Below are 16,998 nucleotides of genomic sequence, written 5' to 3'. Positions count from 1 at the left end.
CTTAGTGGTAGCCTTTTAACTCCTTTTGTTTATATATCTATTTGGTCTTCACCAAATCACGGTGAGTCACATCAATTTTCTCTGAAAAAGCGATTATTTCTTCTTTTATCAAACATGATGAAAAGCTAAAATTTTAAAAATAAGTGATTTTGGCCTCAAATAAGTAATGCCAAAGAGGTCATAAGTTCAAATTATTGATCAAAATTAAGTCATTATCTTATAGTTAGCAAGCACCAATTTTTTATTTTTTATTTATCATTTTTTTGTATATTTATTAAGTATACAGAATATGAGCATTTTGAAAAGAAAAAAAAAAACTACTGTATGAATATCAGTATAATGCAAATAAAAAATACATAAAACTTTTGCATGGACACACAACAAAGCAGTTTGAAAAGCTCATTTCACTTTTAATTAATATTTCTTTTGGGTGCTAATTTTTCAACAATTTTTTTGTCCATTTACATTCTCTTTTGTTTCGACCAAAAAAAAAAAAAAAGTCATTTTGTTTTTTTAATACTTTTTACTATAACATATAAAGAAGTGTACATGGACAAAAGAAGAGCGGTAACATACAATTTCCAATAAAAAGTGTAAGTATATAAAAGAGGAGTGAAAAAAATTAGCTCCCTTTCTTTTAACACTAAAATTTTTACGCCAAAAATTAAATTTTATTAAAAATTATGAGAATCTTTTATGTACATTGTTCTTGTTAGTAAACTGGACCTAGCTTTTATGTCAATATGGATTCATGTTATTGTGTGGTGTGGTGTTAAGAAATTACGTACCACCATTAGTTATAATGCTACAAGCATCAATTTTTCCTTAATCAAATTCCATGGTAAAAGTACTACCCTAATTATCTTTTAATATATATCATCATGCATATGGCATATAATTATGAGATCAGGCATTATTTATAAAAACAATCTTTGTTTATTTCTTCACCATTTTATTCTTGACCATACATATATGATATATCTTAGCTGGGTTTTTACATCATATGACTTGGTTTTAATTGGGGCACACTTCTTACAAAAGCCTCACCTCTCCGGAAACAAGTTTGAAACCACACACACTCAAACCAATTAATACTTGTTTCCTCCAAAAAAAAACAAAACAAAACAAAACAAAACAAAACAAAACAACACACTCACACATTGAAAAACACAATTTATTTATAGCGTCGAATAGATGATCCAGTCCCACTTAATTAGTGTCTATATTCCTTGTAGCTGCGCTGTGGAACCTTTCTGAAGATGACTCTTATGAGATCATAGTAGAGGGACAACTGGGCAAGAGCAAAAATGGTAACCGGCAAGCAAGTCGCTGCATATAATGGATATGCCACATATCTGAGTTGTCGGTCAAGGAGAAAAATATGGCCAGTACAGAATGAGACTAACACGGCAGCTATGGATGCGAAGAGTGATGTTAAACCCAGCAAAAGTTTCCGGGGCAAGCTGATGGAAAAATCATGTGCTTCGTATCGAGACGTAATAATGGACAGAAAGAAGACCAGGGCAGTTACTGACAAGCAGAGAGCAAGCAGTGATGAGATGGTGAAGGCATCGAATGCCGGCTTGTCTTTGAAAACCGGTGAACCAGTTTTATCATCGAGTCCGCCCGGTACAGATGCTGATGTTGCGAAGGCAACTGTTGCAATGAGCGCAGCAACCACAGAGCATGATTCGGAGGTTTTGACGAGCCAATTACTGCCTTCTTTTCGAAGATCTTTGTGTGAAGTTGTGAAGATCTCCTGTGGTATCTGACCTGCTTTGTTGTAGCGAACAGATGCACGAGGTGGCAGGGACTCTCTGACAAACTGCATCCATGCACAATAAAATTTATATAATTTAAAACTTTATTCAAAGATCGATATCTGTTCAATTAATGACCTTATTAGTTTGAGTTAAGTCTCAATTGAAAAAGAAACAATTTCACTATTTGATTATCATTATAAAATTCAGGTGTTTAGTTGAAATATTGTATTATTCTTGATTTTATCCCTTTTAATGAGGGATTCCTCAAATAATTTTATTCAAAGCAATCAAAATCGTTTATTTTCCAAATCTTCGTTTATAGATCAAATCATGCAAATTGAAAATCATTACGGCATCTAATTGGGACCACCAAAATAGACAAACATGGTGCTTCATTAAAACAAATAAGATTATTGTTAGATATATAGGATACCTTGTACCACTTAAGTTCCCACTGCATTTGTAGTGCGGCACCAGGAGTAAGCCATGGCCGATGACCTCCACATTTAGCAGCAAGATGCAACGCATTGTTACCATTGTTGTCCACCTGACGTAATAAGCTTGTGATTTGTTTCTTCCTGTCCACTAGGAAACGGTAAACATGGGGTTGCCTGTTCTCGACTGCCAACAGTGCAACACTCTTATTTTCGGAGTCCACATCCTCAATAGCCACTGGAAATTTTTCTAGGATTTTTTCCACCATCTCACTCACTCCCATCTTTGCTGCAATTAATATTGGTGTCTGCTTTTTCACTTCCAAATTATCTTTATCACTCTTCTTATCTCCCAATTTATTATCTTTGTCCTTCTTATCTACCATATTATCCTTCTTCTCATCTTCTTTATTGCCTTTCTTCTCTGTATGATCAGGAACATCTCCAAATTCGGTAGGATCAGGAACATCTCCAAATTTATCTTTATCGTCTGGAGCTTCTCCAGAACTTTGTACGTTCTTGTATAAATTACTATGCTCAACCAATTGATTCATGACCTGAGTAGCCCATATATGTCGCCTTTTCTCGTCGTGGATTTTATCTATCCTCCAAATTGCTAGAAATTCAAATGATGACATGCTAAATTAAAACCAACTTTAGTATGCCTGATGGGGTTTCAAACAAATATGTGCAATTGATTTTTCTTAATGACATTATTTTCTTTCAATTGGCTCCTTAAAATTGAGGAGGAGCTCCTCCTAAGACAAATGGGATTTTGACTTTTTTTTTTTTCCTTCAAATTCTTTTTTTGTTTTATTTTGGAATTTACCAAGTGTCAAAATTCCATTTTCTTTGAAGATGCACGCCTCCTTACTTTTAAGAAGTCAAGCCTTGCTCATAAGCCTTGATAGTACTCACCGTTGATCGCTACCAAGACAGCTGTGATTAAGTTGAAAAACTTAACACATGAGGAGTAAATATAATTGGGACGACTTTCTCTCCCATCTTCCTCTCGTTGGTTCATGGCTACAATTTGAAAAACAGGAAGGAAAACAATGCTAAAAAGTTGCACATAGTCTTAAACATTTTATCAATGTATTCGTAATGTCTTATAATTGAATTATTGACCTTGACAAGATGCACTTTGTGCTGTTGTGATCGCATAAAATTTTAAGGCATAAATATTCAGAGTTTTTATATTAAATTTAAATTTCAAGATTATCATGGAGTGAACGAAAATTCAGATTTGAGGATGAGTTTTTTCTGACCAGGGGAGTTTGATATAGGGAAAATCAAGGGATTCTCATTATTACTGCTAAAATTTAATGTTACTTATTTATTTTCCATGTTTACTTATTAGACGAAGAAATTATAACCATTTGAAATTGAGAGAGAAATGATGAAAGGGGAGGATGAGAGGGAGGAGTAATAAAAGTGAAAACAAAAAGTTGAAAGTGAAAACAATTTCAAATATATTTCAATTTTTAGTTTTCGTTTTCACTTTTGTTACTCCTCCTTCCCATATTCTCCTCATGTTTTGTCTCAATCCCATCGTCTCCACTCTCATTCTCACTTCCATTCTCCCTCTTTTACTTCTATACTCCAGTACAAAAAATGAAAACTTAAAACTAAAATTGAAATGGTTATCAAACAGGCCCTTAATTATCAATTTTCAATTTTTTTATTAAAAAAGAAAAAGAAAAATGAAAACATATTTGGTAATAAATTTTGTTCTTTGTTTTCAAAATAGTGAAAATGACTTCTTTTTTTTTTTTTTTTGCTTGTGTGCTTCTGTTTAGGTTTATTTTCTCTATTTAAGGGATGTATTTTACAGTTTAAGGGTGGATACACCATTCATGAGAAGTGATAAGGTTCACTACAAGTTCAAGGGACATTATAGTTACCAAACTTTACCTGGCATTGAGCTGCTCTCTTGTTGGGGATTCTCTGCATCTTCCTTTTTATTTCCTCTCTTAGCTAGACATAGAGAAGAGCACATCCCATTTCCCCATGATTTAGCTGGAAATGGAGAAACTATGTTATATTAGACTTGTGGTGACGAAAAAGCAACGTATAAATTGGATAAGTGACGAGCACTCACTTAATGCTTGAGGAAATTCAGAACCCGTATCGATGGTATTTCTTCCTCTTTTCTCGATGGGACAAATACTCTTTTTGTCCTCTTTTCCCCCTTTAAGCTCTTCAACAATCAAACCTGATAAATGAAATATAAAAACTTATTTGGACAGAAGTAGAGTTGCAAGATATACCAAGGTCTCTACAGTTGCAAGATATAGAGTATACTTATATTTTCTATTTCGTCCCCTCAATTTTACAATTCTAACTCCGCTATTAGATTTACTGATTGTATGATCAAACAACTATATATATTTTTATTTTCTCTTCAAAAAGCAGGTACATATATGATGTATACATACTTAAAAAGCAGGTCATATCATCATAGTTCTCTTTTTTAATAATTTTGTCCCCTGAAAGCCTAGTAATTACCAAGTGAGACATGAAACTGCCAAGTGCAAATGCATTAGCATTGTATTACATGAATTAAACATCCAAAAGCTTGATCATAGACCAAAAAATAAAAAAATAAAATCGATATATAGCGGTAATCTTACATTGGTATATGAGACGATCTAACGGTCTAAGGCGGCTACTGCTTTTGAATGCTGATGGAGTATTGGCTAGAATATGCAGGGGAGAGAAGCCACTCTGATTAATATAATTGACAAGTTCTGGGTACCACAGAATGATCTGGAATGCCAAACCTATATATTTAAAAAGGATATTAATAATAAAGAATGATATTAAGTTAATATATATAAAATACTTATTGATCATTTTGTCGAAGTGAATCCCACCAATGTATATGGGACTCACTTGTATTAGAGATGTAATCAACAATATAATGGTACAAATTCATCCCAAAAAAAATATGATGGTACAAATAGCAACTCTCTTTAAGAAGTGGGTAGGCCAAACACTTACTGAAGTATTCACCGGACATAGCTGCATGGAGAATGGTATCACCATTCCTTGCTCTAAATGAATAGCATCCTTCTACACAGTGACTATGAAGGCAAAGAAAAACCTTCTCATGCCCATTAAGAGCTGCCAAGAAGAGAGGGGTCTCATTCTCATTGTTGAGAGATGACACGATTTCGGGGTCTTTGGTGGCCATTGCATGACACGTTTCCACATCCCCCACTACAGCAGCTAAGTGGAGAGGTGTGTTGCCTTTCTTGTTTTTTATTTGCAATATCTTGGATGCATTGTTTCCAATGAGCTGTAACAACTGCCGCACAATTTTTGTTTCGCCATCCGAAGCAGCGATATGTAGAGCAGTGTCCCCCGCTCTGGTGATCCTCATCTCTTGAACTTTTGAGCTCTGTGATGATCCATAGACCTCCACAACTTTTTCCCACTCGCCGTTCATGGCGTTTTCGAACAGGCTATTGCTCATTTTCTCCTGTGAAACCATGGCATTTTGGGATTCAACCTCTGTACCCATGTCTGCCCTTCTCTAGCTAGTGTATGAGTGATGCAATATATATATATATATATATAGCAAACCTTTAAAGTTTGTGATACCACTCTAGAGAATTATTATATATCCAACCATCCCCTCTTTTATATATATATATATATATATACATACAGAGAGCTTCCATTGAGGATCCTCAAATAAGCTTATTTGAGGACACCCCTTCTAGGCCCCACTCTGGATTGTATTTCACTAATCCAAACCGTCTATTTTGTAGATACTCATTCAAAGATTATCTCTACAAAAAATCACTTGAATCCGATATCATTTGACCACTTAATTGAGTTATTGAAATTTTAGTACTTTCTTGAAGCACTGTGTTCATTGATTTTGTAAGACACAATTGGATGTCGAAACGGTTTCCGATTTGTCTAATTTTTTATAAGGATGATCTATGAATGAAGACCTAAAAAATAGATGGTTTGGATCATTAGGAAAAAAATTGTAGGGTACCCTAATGGGCGTCCCTCAAATAAAATTATTTGAGGGATCCCTCAATAGAAGGTAGTACATAGTCTAAACTTAGGGGTGATGGATTTCTCACAAACACACAAATAATGTTATGGGAATTTGAACGTGAGACCTCTAATATGAAATTCAAGGGCCTTTTTCCTTCTTTAAGTTTTCCTTCAAAGATCAACCATTCAAAAAATAAGGACTGATTTGATAATCATAACTTTTAGTTTTCATTTATTGTGGTGTACTAATTTGAAATTTTCTTTATATAATTTTCGCTCGCTATTATTAGGTATCTTATTAATTCTGTCCAATGAACTAACTTTGATTAAGTATCTTATTAGACCGTTTAAACTAAATTTAAAAATAATAATAATAAATAAATAAACAAAAAAAGAAAAAAGGCAGACAAAAGATTATCCCGGAAGTAAACAAAAAAAGAAAAATTAAATCTACTAGGGAGAAAATGTGAAAGTAAATTGGGTTTCAGCATTTTGGAGGCTACTGGAGTCGGGTAAGAGCTGGGAGGTTCTTTTTTATTTTAAAAATGGCTCAAAATGACGCCATTTTGAAGCTAGGTCATTTTAAAAAAAATTGAATGCGCCTAGACCAAAACGATGTCATTTTGGCCAGGCACTTTTAGAAAAAAAAAAAAACACAAAGCCTCACGCGCACTGCGCAAGGCAGCAGCAACTCGAGGTTCTCTTGTGCATTTCATTGAACAGCTAGTGCGCACCTTGGGGTCGCCTGAGACCTCCACGGCTAATTTGATGGCTGCCATGGGGTCGCCTAGCCCTATTTGACCTTCTGTGCATCCACCCCTGGGGGGGATCAGTGGGTGGGTGGCTCTTGCTAAGGTGACGGTTGGGTGAGGGAGATGGTGGTTGGATGTTGGAGTTGAGGTTGTGGTGGCGGGAATGCAGTGGATGGGTGGAAAAAAACCTTTTTGTAATGGGAATAACAGTGTTTTATGTTTTGCTATCTCAATGACAGGTGGAAAAGTTATCTCACATGTCATTGTTTATTGGTCAGAGATAACACTTTTTGCATGAGAGTTTCTCTCGGATGGGTGGGGTGGGTTGGAGAAGGAGAAATTTTTAACCCATGTATACAAAAGGACTAAAATACCCCTGCCACGTTATCAATTTTAACAAATTTTTGGATGAAGTTAACGATAGAGGGTAAACTGGAACAACAAACTTGAATCAATGGGATAAGCTTATTTAGAATTAATAGGTTTTACATTATATGACTTGGTTTTAATTAGGAAACACTTCTTACACATAAACCTCACCCCACTCTAGAAACAAATTTCAAACACACTAAAACCAATACTTGTTTCAACAAAAAACATACACACACACAACACAAACACTATTTGTAGCGCCAATAAGCCAATAAATGATCGAGTCCTTGTTACTCCATGTAGGTCTGTTGTGGAAACTTTGTGAAGATTCCCTTTATGAGATCATAGTAGAGGGGCAGTTGGGCAAGAGCGAATATTGTAATCGGAATGCAAGTTGTTGCATATAATGGATATGCCACGTGTTTAAGTTGTCGAGTAAGGAGAAACACATGCCCCGTGCAGAATGAGACTAACACGGAAGCTATAGATGCGAAGAGTGATGTTAAACCCAGCAAAAGTTTCCGAGGCAAATTCATGGAAAAATCATGTATTTCGTATCGAGACGTAATAATTGAAAGAAAGAAGATCAGGGCAGTTACTGACAGGCAGAGAGCAAGCAGTGATGAGATGGTGAAGGCATTGAATGCCGGCTTGTCTTTCAGAACCGGTGAACCAGTTTTATCATCGAGTCCGCCAGGTACAGATGCTGATGTTGCGAAGGCAACTGTTGCAATGAGCGCAGCAACGACAGAGCATGATTCAGAGGTTTTGATGAGCCAATTACTGGCTTCTCTATGAAGAGCTTTGTGTGAAGTTGTGAAGATCTCCTCTGAGGTCTTACCTTGATTGTTGTAGCGAACAAAATGATGTCGCATGGAGTTTTTGACAACCTGCATGCATGCATCATAGAGAGATTAAACTTTACTACGTAAATACTCTTAAAAGATCGATCATGTTCAATGACCTTAGTTGTTTGAGCTGCGTTTGACAAGATATTAATTAAAGATTAAGTATCAAAGCCTAGGTTACCTAGTGATGATAGATCGATGAATATATGTATATATATATGAATATCAATAATAGTGTACATACCATATACCACTTGAGTTCCCACTGCATTTGCAGTGCCGCACCTGGAGTATGCCAAGGCCGATAACTTCCACATTTAGCAGCAAGATGCAATGCATTGTTGCCCTTGTTGTCCACCTGACGTAACAAGCTTGTGATTGAATTCTTTTTCTTCAGCAGTAACTTGAAAACATGGGATTGCCTGTTCTCTATTGCCAGGAGCGCAACATTCTTGTTTTCTGAGTTCACATCGTGAATAGCCACTGGAAATTTTTTTAGGATTTTCTCCACCATTTCGCTCACTCCCATCTTTGCTGCAATTAATATTGGTGTCATCAGCTGCATTTTCATTTTCTTATCTCCCACGTTTTTGTCCTTCTTCCTCTTTGTACCACTTGAATTTTTACTCGCGATTGTAAACCCACTTTCCTCCTCTACGGACTCCTCTAATTCGAGAGGGTTAGGAACTGGACTACTTTCTGCTTCATCTATTGCTCGAGTTTCTTTGGGATTTTGGGCATACATGTATGAATAAGTATGGTCAAGCAATTTATTCATGACCTGAGTAGCCCATTTATGTTTCCTTTTCTGTTCGTGAATTCTCAAAATTCCTAGAAACACAAATGACATTGTCAATTAAAAGCACTCTATAGCGTCCCAGGGGGGTTCCAACAAACTGTATATGTCCATTAGATTTTTCTCTATGACATTAATTTTCTTTCAATTAGAACGATGCTTTTTATTTTATATATGGGTAAGTTTATTGGGAGAAAGCATTGGTATAAATAGATATATATGAACGAAAGTGTAAATGGATTCACCCAAAAGTCCTCGCAGAAGACGATCGATCTCTACCAAAGCCTCCGTGATTAAGTATAAATTTTTAACAAATGATGCATAATTGGGATGACTTTCTCTCCCCTGTTCCTCTCGTTGGTTTGTACTTGTACCTGCAGTTGGAAAAGGAGGAAGGAAAACAATGCTAAAATAATGAGCATCCAACAGACAGTCTTAAACATATTTTATCAACGTATTGTTTTAATAATATATATATATATATATATATATCTTAGAATTGAATTATTGACTCTTACAAGATGCACTTGGTGCAGACTCGCAGTTGGGGATAATTCCAAGGATGCTAAATATTTGTTGTGAATTGGCTCTCAATTTGGATATAAAGTTTGGAAGCATGATTCAAGTCTGTACATTACAGTACAGGGATCTGACTGTCATCAGTTTTTGGAGGACCGGCAACTCCTCATAAAGATTAGGAGATTCAGTGGAGTGACCGGTTGGGCTAGACACCGGCAGGTCGATCGGTATTTGTGGCAGTTTGAGTGACCGATCAGTCTAGCTAATCGACTAGTCAGTTATCGGGTTTTAGGTTATTTCTCTACTCTAGGGTTAGTTGCCTTGCCTACTTTGGGGTCTAATTGTAACATAAGTCCTATATATTACCCAACTTACCTTGCATTGAGTTTGAGCTGCTATTTTGTTGGGGATTCTCTGCATCTCTGACATCTTCGTTTTTATTTTCTCTCGTAGCTAGACTAAGAGAACAACACATGTTATTTCCCCATGATTTAGCTGAAAATGGAGAAACTGTTAGACTTGTGGTAAGTAAATATGTACGGTGATGAAAAAAAGCAACGTATAAACTGGATAAATGACTAGCACTCACTTGATGCTTGATGAGATTCAGAACCCGTATTGCTGATATTTCTTCCTCTTTTCTCGAGGGGACAAATAATATTTTTGTCCTCCTTCCCCCCTTTTAGCTCTTCGACAATCAAACCTGATAAATGAAATGTAAAAATTTCTTTGGACTGACAGTAAGTACAGTTGCAAGATATAACCTAGCTAGTACAAAAAAGTAAATTAATTTTACCAAGGTTCTTTAAATTTCTGGTAAAATCTAAAAGCACAATGGCCTTTTGAGCCCAGAAAGTGTAGTTTAGACATTCTTACATCGGTATATGAGACGTTCCAACAGTGTAAGGCGGCTACTGCTTTTGAATGCTGATGGAGTATTGGCTAGAATATGCAGGGGAGATAAACTTCCCTGATTCAAAGAATTAGCAAGTTTTGGGTGCCGCTCAATTATCCAGAATGCCAAACCTATACATTTAAAAAAATAATAAAAAAATAATGAATAATATATGAGATTAAGTTAAAAATTAATTATATATTTAAGCAGTACACACTTACTGAAGTATTCACCGGACATAGCTGCATGGAGAATGGTATCACCATTCCTTGCTCTAAATGAATAGCAATTTGGTCCACAATGAGAATGAAGACAAACAAAAGCCTCTTCCTTGCCATTAAGAGCTGCCAAGAAGAGAGGGGTCTCGTCCTGATCGTTGCGAAGCGACACAAGTGTTTTGGCTATAATGGCCATTGCATGACACATTTCCACATCCCCAAGTGCAGCAGCTAAATGCAGAGGTGTGTTGCCTTTGTTATTTTTTATCTTCAATATGTTGAATGCATTGTCTCCAATGATCTCCAGCAAATCCAGCACAACTTTTGTTTCTCCATCCGAAACAGCAAAATGTAGAGCAGTGTCCCCCATTTTGGTGATACGCAAATCATGAACATTCTCTGATAATCTATAGTCCTCCACAACTTTTTCCCACTGGCCGTTCATGGCTTTATTGAACAGGCCATAGGCCAATGCATGTAAAGTGGCATCTTCGGGGATAATGTCCACTTCCCCCTCTTTATCCACCACTTCCTCCACTCTCTCCATGTCTGGCCTCTTGCACTAGCTAGTCTAAAGATTACGTGATATATATATATATATATATAGCAAAGAAAGCGTTTGTGACGCCACTGTAGAGAATTGTTATATATACACATATAAGAGATTTACAATTTTACTTATTTTTTGCAAGAATGATGTTTGAAGGGAGACGTAAAAAATAGATATATAGTTCGGATCATGAAATCACAATACGGGTATATATATAAAATATATGCTAATGTTCATGCTGTATTAAGTTATAGTGGTGCATGAATTTGAAATTTGTTTTATACAATATTGTTCGCTATTACTTATGTTATGCTGATGGAGTAGAGGTTAATTATGTCCGATTAACTAACTCTGATTAATAACTATAATTTCTATTTTTTTTTATAGAAGCATCTGCTCCCCCCCAAAAAAAAAAACAAAAAACAAAAAAGGAAATTGGCAGAGAACTCAGGACAAAAGATAATCTTGGATTGTGCTCATTCTTTATCCTAGTTTTTTCCTATTTTCCAAAGGAAGGCATTAATTGCTCTTTGTTTGTTCCATCCCTCCAGGAGCGATAAAAACCTTGTATACCATAAAACAAAAAGAGATGGAAATAAAAGCAATCAAAAGCGAAAGCGTAAAGCGCATGCTTGTCCATGGACGTCTCCATATACAAGTACAAATCATGAAATAACAAAGTCATCATTGTGTTCTCCAGTCAAGTCAAGTTGATCGTACTTGGTTGTCTAAAGTAACAGGAAACTTCAAAATGACGACGTTTAAAGTCCTAAGCTAGCTAGCCCAGTTGTACCCAAAAAGCAATCAAAAGCTAAATTGTGCAAGGCATGCTTATGCTTGTGCTATGCTCTGCTCATGAAATGTGATTCATGAAATATATGCTTACATATCAAGTTATCACTTTGTTGATCTCCTGTCACATTCATCCTCATACTTCTTGTCCAACAGAGGAAGACAAAGCTGTTACGTACTAGTATACTACTTTTTTTTCATTCCTCCTCGTCATCACTTGTGTGCATTCTCCTACACTAGAGGCCTTGTAATTGAGGTTGGGCGCGGTTCCAGTTTTGACATAAAATCACTGGGAGAACCGAACCAATTTGGACTTGTTCGCCTCTTGCGGTTTTTCAGTTTGGGTCTAAACCCAAAATTTTATTCAGTAAAACAAGCTTGAGGCCATTTCATTTCACAACACAACATAACAAATTACAATCCATCTTCACAACTACAATTCTCCCTCATAACAAATTACAATATTAATTAGCACACAATGAACGATAATGAACCAAAGAGCTTAAAATAATATATCAAAAGTTTGGATCTTGAAGTGAACCAATTGAAACGAAGCAAAGTCAATCACTAATGTCTTTTATTTTCTCCGTTAGGGTGTTTCCTTGCAGATGCCCAGGTAAGTGCTTCAGAATTCCGTTTTGGTCTTCTCTTCTAAGTTTGTATTTCGTGCCCATTTTTTAGTTCGTTTTCTTAGTCGAAGCCTTTTAGCTCCTTTTGTTTATATATCTATTTGGTCTTCACCGGCTTTTCTCTTTACATTATTTTGGGTTTCTTCAACTGTTCTAGCCTATGCTATTTTGGTTTTTATTCATCTACATGTTCTTGACTTTGTTTCAGTGCTTGACTTATTCTCTTCTGCCTCTCATCTCTTTTTATTTTTCTGTTTGTGGTGTTTTTGCGAGGATGATTTGTTAGACAACTTGGGATAAACACGGCGGCCAAAGTTCGTAGGCAGTTGAGCAGTTACAAGTGTTGCAGTTAGCCGTTACAAGACAGTTTTGCAGCATTTTTGACATTGTTGGGGTGGTGTACTTTGGATTGATGGTCCTTTTGTAGATGAACCTCGCCACAAAATTCGAGTGGCAGTTTAGGACTTGTGTTTAGGCTGGTTATGATGTAGTGACACTATTTTTTCCTCTTATCTGTTTGGGGTTTTTTAAGGCAATGTTTTAATGAGGTCACATTTATTGCATCATCAGGTCCCAATTTATGTTGTATTGTATTCCGACATTGCAGAGCTCTGGTATTTTTCTTTGTATCACTTTCAGATTTACTGTAAGAGAAATTAGCCCAACCTACCCACTTAAATGAAATTGAGGTTCCACCCCAAAACCAATTGGCATGACAATGGGGGAGTAGCCCAACTCATTATAAACCCAGACTAGGTCCCTTAACATTTCAATGTGGGACAAACACTCTTAACACGCCCCCGCACGTATAGTGAACTTTCAAGCCTAACAAACACTCAGCCCCCATTAGCACAACCCAATGTCCCTCCCCACCCACCCAACGTGCAGTTTTTCAGCACACCCATACCCACCGCCAAAATTATGTCTTAATTGCAGGACCCGCCCGAATTTCCCGCAGGCGGACCCATTTGGTGCCGACATCATACTGGATGCCGGGCCCACTTACTAAAACCAAGACATTCTACAAAATTTTGGCGAGTCTCCTGTAAAATGCTCAAACCAAAAATAAACAACCTGCAATAATTTACATCAATAAACAACCCAACTGCCAGCATGCTTTTACAAACTACAATCCAACACAAAATGGCCTCCGGCCTCAAGTAGTAGCCTAACATGGGCAATAACAGAGCGTCTACAGAATTTGTTTACAACAACGGGGGAGTAAAAGAATTTATACTGAGACCCTATTACAGACGACAAGTTCGGAGCTCGTGACTTGCTCGAATGCCTTCGGAGCAACTACATGTCTGGGGCGCAAAAGCAGAAAGATGTGAGTGGAGAAATAAAGTTTCACTTTAAAACAACATAGTAACCCCACCATGTAAAAATAATGCTCTAGCATGCAGTTTCACAATTCAGAAACCAAAACTCAAACACAAAAAATCCCAAAGTCCAAAACATCTCCACAACTCAGGCTCACAACTCATTTCCAAAATATATGCAACTCTCAACACCCGTAAATCCCCATATATAAATATACATATAGCTAGGACTCTAGTGTAGTATATATATACTCCACTCCAAACTAATGTACCGGGGAGACAATCCAACCGGGGATTGTTGGTGTACGCAGGATTTTCGAACCGAACCAGCGTCGGGGATGAGTAGTCCAACCGGGGGCCGGAACTCCATAGCTCACACTGCGCCGGCACCGCCAGCGACACGTGTAGCTCACAAATCTCATATCAAGTCCTCGCGCGCAGACGATATCATCACCCCACCGGCACCGCCAGCAGCGTGTGTGATGATACTTAAGCAATATACATACTCTCCCCATCGCCAAGATCGCCAGCGACACGCATGGAAAGTGTCTCACACACCGCCAAGCGCCATGTGTGAGACCCGTAATCTCATGGCCTTCCCACCCCACCCATCGCCAACGACGTGTGTGGGAAGCCTAGTAACTAGGGAATGGTACTCACCTACCATACTCATACATCTCACAACCATCCATCAAACTCCTATCTTTCCACAATCTCACCACAACAACCTCTCATACTCTATACATAGACAATATAGATAGCCATCCCAAAATCCATATCAACATAATCATCATACTCAAATATATATGTTCATATTCAAAATATATATATATCCAAGATATATAAACATATTCAAATCATCGACCAAAGACTTATTACATCAAAGTCACCATCATTTAAAGTATATGCACAAAACTTTCATAATTAAAAACCATGCATATGCTTAAAACAAAGTCCACTCACAAGTAATCCCAAGCTGCCCGGCCCCGTGAGTCCCGCTTTCTTGAGTGATCAACGAAGTACCTATTCCAAGATACAAATCCTTGATTAACAACACGTACTTCCAAAAGCGGAAATTCACGAAAGGAAATACTTAAATCCCCAAGCTCGGTGCGCTCCGTCCAAAGGAACATCCTAAGGTGCAGTTCTGATTGGAATTCGCTTCCCAATCGCACGGTAATCGCGATTCCCAAACTTCACATTATTGAATCGGAACATCCGGCTCCAATTCAAAATCGCGAATTCCTACAGGTTTCTAAGAGTACCTAAATCAACATACTTCAATTTGGAAACGATCCAACGGTCAGAACTTATCGAACCCGGATAACGCACAATATGCGAAATCCGTTCGATAGTCAAACGATATCCAAATTGAGATCCGCGAAATCCTACGCACTCGTGGCAGCCTAAGGATCTCAACAGGACGAAAAACAACTTCACCCACCTTGCCCACGCGCCGCCACACGCGCCGGCAGTGCGCGTGGTGTGTAGAGAGATTTCGGCGACGGAAAATCTCCAAACCAACGCTCACCCTTCCAATCCTAGATACTACTCGAAGAATGGAGCAACTTTTTCAACTACGGCAACATCCAATTCGGACGGCAAGTGGCCGGAATTTCAAATTGAAATCCGGCCAAAACCTAGATTTCCAATTCGGTTCCAAACTTCAAATTCGATCCAAACCTACCCCAAAATCAGCTAGAGCACGTAAAGAGAGAAGAAACCTCACCTTACCGTCGGAAATGGTGGTGGAGGTGAGAGATCGAGCTGGAAGTTCGGTCGATTCGCCACGTTTGCGTTTTCGGCGGATTGCGGCAGTTCCGGGCTATCTTTGGCCGGGAAGAGAGAGGAGAGGCTGCAGTTGAGCGGAACCGTCTCGTCGGACGGGTGGTGGAGGTGGCGGTGTGGTGGTTTCTGTTCGGTGAATGTGGGGAGGGAGAATCGCAAGGAAGGGAAGGCGGGAGGAAGAGAGAGAAAGTGAGGGTAAATGTGAAAATCTGATTTTTACCCCAAATTGACTTCGAAATAATTACGGTTCTGCCACCGAACAAGTTTTGATCGCCAAAGCCGTTAAATCTCCGATTCAGGCCTACCGCCTGTCTACGGTTTCGTCTCAGTACCACCTACGCAACCACACCACTCACGGTCCCAAAATCTTCCCGGAGAAGAATTTGACCAAAATTACCCTTAACCCAAAAGTAATTTAATATTTCCCCTTAATTAAGTTAAATAGGAAAATAAACGGGGTCGGGGTGTTACATTAATTCTAGCCCTACCTTCCCTACAATTTGGGAGAAAAAAAGAAAAAAAGACATTATAATAATTTTCTCTTTGGGTTTTCGTAGGCGAAGGAAGAGTGGGGGTTGGGTAGGAAAATTAAATTATTGGCTGGGGTGGGAGGTGGGGGTGGCTGTGGGTGGGAAAGGAGAGGTGGTTGTGGGGAGGGCTAGAGCGAGTTGGAGGTGGGGATGAACAAATTAAGTAAATTTTGAATTCTCCATCTTGGATCTTGAAATGTGCTGTTGCTGCCCTTTTTTATTTTCTTACTTTTGGGTAAATATATTTGCTGCTCAATTTTCATCTCTATTGAAGTTGGGTAAGTTGAAATGAAAGCGGCAATCTAGCGACTCAACTTGCGGTAATCTGGACGAGGTGGAGTTTGGCTGTGTTGGAGAGGAGAGCAGCGGTGGGGGTGGGTTTGGGCCGGATCAATAGGGGGTTAAATCAGAGGAAGGTAGGATGGGGGTTGGCTGGTGGGATGATTAGGATCATGGGAGGTGGCTGGTGGTAGAACTAGCAGGTCATTTGTTTTGGTTTTAAAGTTTTAATATTTACTTTAAAAAAAGTTTAATTTTCTTTTTAATATAATATTATACCTTTTATTTAAAACTAGGTGGCTCTATTTTATTGAATTATGTGCTACATCAGCATTTTAACATAAAATTTGATGGAAGCTAATAGTATGACCATTTTGATGAGTGAAAGGTAATTTTAAAGACGATTAATGTCACAAAAAAAGATAAAAGACAATTTCGCAGACCTCATGACCATTCGTGATAAAAAGCCTTTAGAATCAATAATGGGTTTGACA

General features: G+C 37.8%; 2 protein-coding genes across 3 annotated transcripts; both read right to left on the bottom strand.

The window, feature by feature from the left end:
- Window positions 1–916: 916 nt before the first annotated feature.
- On the bottom strand, window positions 917–5,770 carry LOC103324241 (uncharacterized). 2 transcript variants are annotated; one of them, XM_008226279.2, is made up of 7 exons: window positions 5,201–5,770; window positions 4,831–4,980; window positions 4,299–4,412; window positions 4,112–4,216; window positions 3,116–3,223; window positions 2,197–2,813; window positions 917–1,825 (listed from the first exon to the last, which is right to left on the bottom strand). In XM_008226279.2, the coding sequence occupies exons 1-7, from the start codon at window positions 5,721–5,723 to the stop codon at window positions 1,214–1,216; spliced, it is 2,229 nt and encodes a 742-aa protein (XP_008224501.2). In that variant the 5' UTR covers window positions 5,724–5,770; the 3' UTR covers window positions 917–1,213. The 2 variants fall into 2 exon arrangements, with proteins under 2 accessions (XP_008224501.2, XP_088902171.1); XM_089046045.1 differs by lacking the exon at window positions 3,116–3,223.
- Window positions 5,771–7,414: 1,644 nt separating this feature from the next.
- On the bottom strand, window positions 7,415–11,187 carry LOC103324285 (uncharacterized). The gene is made up of 7 exons (XM_016791713.2): window positions 10,618–11,187; window positions 10,378–10,527; window positions 10,091–10,204; window positions 9,877–9,996; window positions 9,249–9,356; window positions 8,431–9,017; window positions 7,415–8,228 (listed from the first exon to the last, which is right to left on the bottom strand). The coding sequence occupies exons 1-7, from the start codon at window positions 11,159–11,161 to the stop codon at window positions 7,629–7,631; spliced, it is 2,223 nt and encodes a 740-aa protein (XP_016647199.2). The 5' UTR covers window positions 11,162–11,187; the 3' UTR covers window positions 7,415–7,628.
- Window positions 11,188–16,998: the final 5,811 nt, after the last annotated feature.

This window comes from Prunus mume, linkage group LG2 (genome assembly GCF_029339155.1).
Source record: "Prunus mume cultivar Tortuosa linkage group LG2, ASM2933915v1, whole genome shotgun sequence".
Classification (NCBI taxonomy): Eukaryota; Viridiplantae; Streptophyta; class Magnoliopsida; order Rosales; family Rosaceae; genus Prunus; species Prunus mume.
Note: the sequence above shows the minus strand (reverse complement) of the source record. Positions and strands in the feature narration are given on the sequence as shown.